Below are 8811 nucleotides of genomic sequence, written 5' to 3'. Positions count from 1 at the left end.
ATGAGAACAGCTCAGCCACCCTTCCCACAGAGCACAGTCTCAGCACAGTCACAACTACCAACCTTGCCCAGGGCAGGGACCCAGGAAGCCCAGGCCACAACCAACCAGACACAGTGCCAATGGAACAGGACATCATTTAATTGTCTCTAGGGTCCTCCTGGGAGAGGGACTGCGGGGCCTTTGGCAGAGCTCTGGCTGGTGGAACCAATAGAGGTGCCCATCAGCCAGTGCCAGGCAGGATGGCGGCCCCAATGCTTGGCTGGGGGCAGCCAGCATTTGGGGCTGTTGCTTAAGACAATTTCTGAGACTAATGGGTAAGGAATGTTGCCTTTGGATGGAGAAGAGGGGACTACATTTAGAGAGGAGGGAGGAGAAGTGGCCTGGATTGCGGGAGGGACTCTAAGGTTAGGATAGGAATGACAGGGAGTTGTTCAAAAGGTCCTTCATGGCCAGGTGAAGGCTTGGGGGAGTGTGGTGATGGAGTCCAGCAGGGGAACTCTGGACAGGCTTGACTCAGGCCAGCTTCAGGAACTCCTGCAGCGTGTTTTGTTCCACGGCCTCCACGAAGAGCTCATAGTCCTGGGGAAGGGGAGGCAAGGGGTGGTCACCTGAATGCAGGAGGCCCAAGTGCTTTGTGGCAGATCTGACCCTGGCCAGAGCCCTCTTCCAACACTCCCCCCACCCCCAAGTCCCCCAGCCCATACCCCACAGTACTGGTCCCCGTTGACAATCTGGGGTGGGGTGGCCTTGGGGTTGCCCGCCAAGGCTCGCATCTCATCCCTCAGGGCGTTGTCCTGGGAGATGTCCACTAGCTGGTATTGGATGCGCTTCCCATCCAGGATTCGGGTCACCTCGCTCTGCTGGGACTTGATCTGGGGACAGAGGGTGGGTAGAGGTTATTGGATAGGCTGGAGGATTTATGGGGGGAATGCTGGGCAGGGTGAGAGAGGCTGTGACCAGGAGCTTTTGTCCCCCCGAACCCCCTCCACACTAGGGGAGGGTTCTGGCCTCTAGGAGTTGGGAGGATGAGTCAGGCTTGAGGTGGTGCAGGATGAAAAGAGGGATCAACTACGGGGAGGGGGTCAGAGTGAAGGGAAGTGGGATCAGGCTCAGGGTGGGGAGGGCAGGGCAAGCCCCCCAGGCCCCGGAAGAGCAGGCTGCCGTCGTGGTCAGGGTCAGCCTGGTAGTGGGAGTGCAGAGAATGGATGTGGGGTTGATGGGGGATGGGCACGGGAAGTTCATGCTGCAGCTGCAAAGGACCCAGGATGCCCGATGAAGACGCTCAGGATGGGGCCTCGGGACCGGATCCGGGAGACAGTGCCCAGCACCTCGCCGACGCACTCCCCCACCCCGTCCCCGTCGTGGGGGCGGGTCCCAGGCGCCAGGGTCCAAAACACTGGGACACAACCCTGAGCTCTCCCCCCTCCAGCGCCAGTCCGGGCGCACACTTACTTCGCGGGAGCCGGTGACCGACGTGCTGTAGACGCGCAGGCCGCTCATGCTGGGGGTAGACGGGCCGGCGGGCAGAGAGCGGCAGTAGTGGCAGCTGCACTGCCGGGAGACGACGCCGCCGCCGTGCTCGGGAGCGGTTTCCTTCCTGCTCCGCCCGCAAGTCATCGCGCTCGGGACCAATGGGCGGCGCGGGCAGGCGGGGCGGGGCCTGCGCGACACCGCCCCGCGCGCCGGAGGCCCCTTCCCTTCCCCCTGGGTGACCAGGCGCGCAGAGGGACCCGTCCCACGCAGGGCCGCCCCTTCTGTGGCTGCCCTGCTCGTCCTTTTCGGCCCTTCCCTGATCTGGAGCTCAGTGTGCCTGGGGAGGAGCTGCGTGGCAGGAAAGGCCCGGGAGAGGGTCTGGCAGAAGCCGCCTCTCCAACCTCACACAGGTTTGGTGCATCCAACTTCCCATCTACCAGAGCCGCTGTCTCCAGGAGGAGGTGCCCTAAATAGCACAGGGCAGCTTGGGGCTTTGGAAGGCTTGAGCTGCTTTCAGACCCAAAGTTCCCATATTAAGGTACCTTGCTCCAAGGAAACCCCCCTCTCCCCCGCCAACACACCACTAACCCTAGGGGATAGGAAGAGCCCATGCTTACATTTCCCCCCCAAGTTCCTCTCCACTCAGGTGGGAAGGTTTAGACAAGGAAGGGTGGTGTAAGGATGCAGAGGCCACACCCCCAAGGAACCAGATGGAGACCAAGGCTGACAGCTGGGAAGTGTGGCGGTAGAGGGTGGTGTCAGGATTCTTGAGACCCTAGGGTCAAGCTGACCTAAGATCCCACCCCTGGTCTTGGGGTGGTCCAAGCTCAACCCCAGCTCCATGCGTGCATGCCCCAAACTGCTACTCCTCCCAGCAATTCAGGAGTTGAGGGGACAGACTCCAGCAACCAACCCAATTTTGGAAACCTAGCTATCTGGCATTCAACATAATGCTTCCCAGATGTCCCCCTGGTCCAGGGCTCAGGCAGGTAACAGCCCAGAAAGACAACCCTTGCTCTGGTAAAGCCACTTCCTCACAGCAACCCAGAGGCTGCCAACTTCCTGTGAGGACTGCTGAAACTTTCCAGTGACAAACTTCTGCTGTGACTCAGGGAACGTTTGCCCAACAGAAAGTGAGTGGGAAGAGATCTGGTCCTACAGAACGACAGAGGAGCAGAACTGGCAGAGAGAGGGATAGGAGGCTGGACCTGACAAAGGTTCCTCCATGCTGCTACCTGGGGGACCTGGCTGAAAACCCAGACTTTGGCTCTAACAAACCAAAGTGAGGGGTAGAATAGCGTGGTGGTGGTGATGGAAGGGTATGGAAAACTGAGGAGTCTGTTAAGATATTTTATTTTATAATCAAAATAGGCAATACAAACAAGTTGACATAACAAAGATTCATATAAATAACTGGTTATAAACTTTATGAGGAAAAATACCCGTGAGCATGGTGGCTGGGCTCCCAATGCACAGGGTGGAGACCAACCAGACGGCTCTGCCTTTAAGAAGCAGGAGCCCAGAGGCTGAAGGGCTGGCTGGGTGGGGCTGCTCTGAATGGAAGGGATAAGTCACTCCATAAATAAAACACAAACTTGTAAAAACACTTAAGAAAGAGCCTCATTCAGGCCCAGGCATGAGGTCCAAGATGCTGCCAACAGCCCAAAGCTTAGCAAAAATCTTGTAGTGGCTGACTGGCCCACACATGGCCCCTGCCTGGCCTGGCTCCAGATCTAGATGAGGCATGGCTGGCCCACCAACCAGACACTAACAAGTGTGAGATGCTCCCTAAACCAGGAGGCAAGAAAAACCAGAGGGCAAAGGGCCCTCCCTAAAGCCTCAGAGAAACAACCCAGGAAACATTAAAAGCTGTACTTTAAAGCTGACTTATACTGGGTACTCTGAACTTTCAAGGAGGCCAGAGAGCAGGAAAGGGAGAGGAATAATCCCCACCACCCCCAATACAAGAGAGGCACAAATTAAAGGGCTGGGCACAGGCTGTAGCCCTCGGTAAGGGGGTAAGCAGCTTGACAGTTGCGCTGTGGTCTTTGGGATATAATTCTACCCAAGGCTAGAACCACAGGGAAGAGTTTGCACTCTTAAGTCCAGGAAGGGGGCTACCTGGAAGGCCTGAGAACAAAGGAGAAAGGGGCTGTGCTAAACACATGGCCAGGGCCCTAGGGACACAAGGCAGCTGGAGAGTGGAATCTCTTGTTAAATGGCATGGTAGGCAGATTAGAGTCCCGGCTATAATCCCTAGGGCCCCAATCCTAGTAGTTATGTGCTAACCAACACACTACCCTGAGGCTTCTGGGACAAGAGCCCTGAGGAAGAAGCAGTGAGACCAGGCATGAGAAAACCCAGAAAGCCAGCTCAGTGTTCCCAGGAAGGCTGGCACATGGGGCCTGAGAATTCTTAAATGGCCATTGTTACTAGTACTCGCTCGGCCTTTCCAGGCCCCTCTGATGAGCTCTCTAATCAGCAGGACCAAGGTGTGAAGTGGGAATTAACAGGGATCCATCCCATTGGATGAGGAAAGGTGAACAGCCTGTTTGTCTCTGATGTCAGCCTAGGGCTGGGAACAGTTTGTGAGGACTCATCTGTTGTACCTGCCAAAAGTTAATTAGTAACTCACCGTTGAGAGTGAATTAGCAGGACAAACATAATCCAACATGCCAGTGTGGGGTAGGACAGTTCCCTAATCAGCCCTTGGCCTCCAGATGCAGGCTCTCCCCTCCCCTTCTGACACTTCTCTCTGGGAACAGCAGACAAGAGAATGTCAGGGCAGAAACCTGCTGGACTAGGCTCTCAGCAGCCCAGATCCTCCCTGGGGGAATCCCCCAGAATTCCTCACTGTGTGACACAGTTTTCTCCCATGTCCTGGGCGTATCTGTCTGACATGGTGGTCCTTAAGTCCTCAATGTCACGACGCAGCTGTTGAACCTCCTCTAGTTTCCTCTTGATCACATCTGGCTTCTGCAAATCTAGCTGAGTCTCTGGGTGCTGTGCTGCTGGGGAGAACATTTCAAGAGAATGTTAGTTGCAAGACACTTTCATGTGGAGGGCACAGTATGGATAGGCAGTATCTTGAACTCACAGTCTTGGGACATACACTTTAAAAAAAGCATCTGGGGACAGTGGGTTAATTTGCTGCTGAAGGCCTGCTTTTAGTTTGTCCTGCATGCAAGTACCCCATAGCTTGTTTCCAAAAACAGATTAACACCTACTTTGTGAAACAAACAAATGTCCAGAGGGCAGTGGCCAGGCCTATGTACTCTGTCTACATATTACTGTAAGAATATGGAGGCCGGGCGCGGTGGCTCAAGCCTGTAATCCCAGCACTTTGGGAGGCCGAGGCGGGCGGATCACGAGGTCAGGAGATCGAGACCATCCTGGCTAACATGGTGAAACCCCGTCTCTACTAAAAATACAAAAAACTAGCCGGGCGTGGTGGCGGGCGCCTGTAGTCCCAGCTACTCGGAGGCTGAGGCAGGAGAATGGCCTGAACCTGGGAGGCGGAGCTTGCAGTGAGCCGAGATCATGCCACTGCACTCCAGCCTGGGTGACACAGCGCGAGACTCCGTCTCAAAAAAAAAAAAAAAAAAAAAAAAAGAATATGGGAAAGTGGGATGGGAGAGAGAAGAGAAAGAAGGCCCCTCCTTCCTGGGCCCCAGACTGGTCTGAGGACTCACAGTGAATGCCTAGGAGCAGGGAGAGATTGGGATCATGGCCCTGGGCCCTCTGGGTCACAATGCTACAGACAGCCTGCAGATCTTGAAGGCAACTAGCCAACTCCTGGTACAGCTCAAGTGCCAGCTGGGCTGTGTCTGGTGAAGGTGGAGACCCTGGTTGGGCCTGGCGCAGGTGTTCCTGGAGTGTCAGATTCTTCTCAATCAAGTCCTGGTTTTGCACTGAAAGCTGAGCAGACAGATGGGTAAGCACATTAACTCAGGCCCAGGGAGAGGAAGAGTATCTATGCATGTATGTGTGGGTGTGGAAGGAATGGGTGAGTCATAGGCAGTGTCCCCCCTTCCCCAACCCTACCCCTGCCAACAAGCTTTAGCACTTCCCCCACTATCAATATCAGGCCTGATTCTTCCTGTGGGTAGGCTGGGCCCACAGGGCTCTAGCACTAGAGAGGAAGCCAACCCTCAACTGGTTCTGAATCATCAGCATCCAAGTTTCTGTTCAAGAACCAGAGAAGATGCTCCCGCCCCTAGGAACTCTATCTCAAGTCAGTCCCTCAGCCAACTCTGTTAGCCAGGCTATTAGAGAAGGTTTACCGTGAACCGTGAAATCTGAGGAGACACTGGTTTCAATCTCTCCCTGCCACCCTGACAAAAGTGGCCACCAGCCAGCCTGATCACAGTTGTGTCAAAGGAATAAAGACAGTAAGAAAGACAGTATGACAGCTAGTAGCCACTAGGTGAGGGGCTGGAGAAGCTGGGACCTGGAGGATCCAGCCCTGGAACGAGTCCTGCCTTTTCAAACTCTCACCTTAGTGGAGTCAGACTTTATTACAAAAACCATCTATTCATGTATGTCTGTCTGTTTCCCTCTCTTCCTGACAGCTTAATCCACTTCCCTTCCCTTCCTACCTTGACTGTGTTTTATAGAGTCTGAATAGAGTCCCTCCTTCAGTCCCAGGCCCTCCACCCACACTGGGCCATGTGACAATCCTAGCTAAAGGAGGTTCCTTCCTAGGTACTAGGCCAGTCAGTGAACTTGATTGCCCCCTGCTGACAGCTCTGTTTAGTGCATGAAGGCCACCAAATCCTCAGTCTTCTCGAACTCTCCACTCCCCAACCCCAGAAACCTGCGGCTTCAAGAAGACAAAGGAAGAGAGAATGACTTCCCCCATCAAAAAGCATTCCTGGGCCTGGCGCTGTGGCTCACACCTGTAATCCCAGCACTTTGGGAGGCTGAGGTGGGCGAATCACGAGGTCAGGGGATGGAGACCATCCTGGCCAACGTGGTGAAACCCCGTCTCAACTAAAATACAAAAAATTAGCCGGGCACGGTGGCTCGTGCCTGTAGTCCCAGCTACTCAGGAGGCTGAGATGGGAATCGCTTGAACTCGGGAGGTGGAGGTTGCAGTGAGCCGAGATTGTGCCACTGCACTCTAGCCTGGCAACAGCGCAAGACTGTCTCCAAAAAAAAAAAAAAAAAGAAAAAAAAAAGCATTCCTAGGTAATAATTATGGACATGCTAAAACAGGCTTAGGGTCTGTAATATAAAGGATGATGCAATGCACCTTTCTTCTGCCCCTAAAGCTCAGTAGGGACCTTTCCCTTTCAAACACTGAGGTTCCTATTGGAGTAGAGATGGGGAGGGCATACAAAGAAATCGGGTTTGTAGAGGCAGAACCAAGAGGTCTGACTAATGCTACTCACCTCCTTCACGGCTGTGCGCAGCTGCTGCAAGGCTGAATCCCTTCGTTGGGCCTCCTCTCTCAGGGCCTGGCTTGTTCCTTCTTCTTGAGCCACTTCCTGCTCTAGGCTCTGAATCACACAGCCAAGATGTTGAGGGAACACAGGAGTAACAAGTCTGGTTCCAACAATATCACCGCTGGCTTGGACTATATAGTGAAGACTCACCCTACCTACACACTCCTGCTAAGAAATCATTTTACAACAGTCCTGATTTGTGACCTCCCATTTAAGCCCTCCTATAGCCCTTGACCACATACCAAATAGAGGTCAGCTTCTTAGCAGGGCATTCAAGGCCACGGTAGCTCCTACCTACTTTTCTAGCCATATCTCTTTCCACCCTCCACATGGCCAGCCTCTACACTGCCATAATGAATGACTGGCCCTCATCCCTGAAGGCTGCAGCGTCAATGCTTCTGCTCACTTCCCTTTTCCTTTGTTCAAGCTGCTCTTCTGCTGTTACCTCCAGGAAACCTCCAAGGCCCACCTGAGCTTTCTTCAATCTGCAAATCAGGTCCAATTAATCCTAATCCTACCTTGCTATCATATCCATCATGGCTTACAAGTACATCTGCTTAATATTCTAGTTGGCTATGCACATGATCCTTCACTCCACTCAAACACAAACTTTCTTGAGGGCAGGGAATGTGCTATTCAGCTGAGTTCAGTATTTACTGAGTGCTTACTGTGACAGGCACTGAGGAGAACACCAACAGTTCCTGTCTTTTAGGAGTTAACAGTCAAGTGCTCTTGACAATACTGTCTATTAAATGCTGTTCAGAGACATGGAAAGGAGTAGGAGAGCATACTCACAGGTGCCTAATCTAGTGAGTTCTGTGTAAGTGTGTTCATGTGTGTAGGAGGGGTCAGGGGAAGGGAGATATTTAAGCTTTTAAACTTCTGCCTCATTCTATTCATTCAATTTTTCCTCAAATTTTGAAACTGATTTGAAGTGTGCAATTTTTTTATATTTCTCATTTTATATCAATAAAAAAATATAACTGCCAAGGAAAACACCCCGTGATCATGAAATATCCAAAGTGACGATGAATCCATCTAATTCCAACAAATTCACCTGATATATATATATATATATGTGTGTGTGTGTGTGTATATATATATATATGTGTGTGTATATATATATGTGTATATATATATGTGTGTGTGTGTGTATATATATATATGTGTATATATATATATTTGAGATGGAGTCTTGCTCTGTAGCCCAGGCTGGAGTACAGTGGCGTGATCTCAGCTCACTGCAACCTCTGCCTCCCAGGTTCAAGCAATTCTCCTGCCTCAGCCTCCCGAGTAGCTGGGACTACAGGTGCGTGACACCGCCCGATTAATTTTTTGTATTCTAGTAGAGATGGGGTTTCACCTTGTTAGCCAGGATGGTCTCAATCTCCTGACCTCGTGAGCTGCCCACCTCGGCCTCCCAAAGCGCTGGGATTAGAGGCATGAGCCACCGTGCCCAGCCTTACCTGATATTTTAATTTGCTTAAGTAGTCTTATCATAGGTAAATGTGCCATTTAAAATGTCAGGCCTTTCCAAACTTTGTAGAACCCCAAGGGTTCTAGGAAACTTATTTTGAGATCCATTAAAAACTCTACTAAAAACCTGGGATTTTAAATGGGTATATATTAAAATGCTTGCCAGGCTTGACTACCTCCTTACAGGACTTGAAAGAGGTGAACCAGATAGACATAGCCCAATCCACATAATGGCAAAGGCAAGGCTGCAGCCTCCATTTATTCCCTCAAAATAAGTGCATTTCAGGTGTTTTGGTGTGAAAACTTTTAGAGTCCAAAGAGACACTGAGTGAACCTGCTTTACCCAGGATTTCTTGGAGAACCCAGTTAAAAACACTCCCACTCTGGCCCAAAATAGAAACCTGGAGTCATCTTT

General features: G+C 51.9%; 2 protein-coding genes across 8 annotated transcripts in view; both read right to left on the bottom strand.

Moving 5' to 3' along the window:
• Positions 1-114: 114 nt before the first annotated feature.
• On the bottom strand, positions 115-2447 carry SH3BGRL3 (SH3 domain binding glutamate rich protein like 3). Its single transcript, XM_003891386.5, has 3 exons — positions 1453-2447; positions 705-872; positions 115-579 (listed from the first exon to the last, which is right to left on the bottom strand). The coding sequence occupies exons 1-3, from the start codon at positions 1615-1617 to the stop codon at positions 514-516; spliced, it is 399 nt and encodes a 132-aa protein (XP_003891435.1). The 5' UTR covers positions 1618-2447; the 3' UTR covers positions 115-513.
• Positions 2448-2809: 362 nt separating this feature from the next.
• CEP85 (centrosomal protein 85) overlaps positions 2810-8811 on the bottom strand; it is a 52432-nt gene continuing 46430 nt past the window's right edge. For 5 of the 7 annotated variants that reach the window (XM_009202479.4, XM_003891384.3, XM_021937955.2 and 2 more), the window contains 3 exons: positions 6867-6974; positions 5166-5391; positions 2810-4484 (listed from right to left, as the gene is read on the bottom strand). In XM_009202479.4, the coding sequence (XP_009200743.1) occupies positions 4324-4484; positions 5166-5391; positions 6867-6974 (495 nt within the window). In that variant the 3' untranslated portion in view covers positions 2810-4323. The remainder of the gene's footprint in view (positions 4485-5165; positions 5392-6866; positions 6975-8811) is intronic. The other 2 variants (XM_017958550.2, XM_017958545.3) reach the window with 1 other exon arrangement.

This window comes from Papio anubis, chromosome 1, assembly GCF_008728515.1.
Source record: "Papio anubis isolate 15944 chromosome 1, Panubis1.0, whole genome shotgun sequence".
Classification (NCBI taxonomy): Eukaryota; Metazoa; Chordata; class Mammalia; order Primates; family Cercopithecidae; genus Papio; species Papio anubis.
Note: the sequence above shows the minus strand (reverse complement) of the source record. Positions and strands in the feature narration are given on the sequence as shown.

Bases quoted from the DNA above. Each gene is read 5' to 3' on its own strand.
- SH3BGRL3 (XM_003891386.5), bottom strand. From the start codon at position 1,617: ATGACTTGCGGGCGGAGCAGGAAGGAAACCGCTCCCGAGCACGGCGGC. The intron at 873-1,452 runs GTAAGTGTGCGC...CTCTGTCCCCAG, and splicing joins CGGTCACCGGCTCCCGCGAA to ATCAAGTCCCAGCAGAGCGA. The intron at 580-704 runs GTATGGGCTGGG...CCCCTTCCCCAG, and splicing joins ACGGGGACCAGTACTGTGGG to GACTATGAGCTCTTCGTGGA.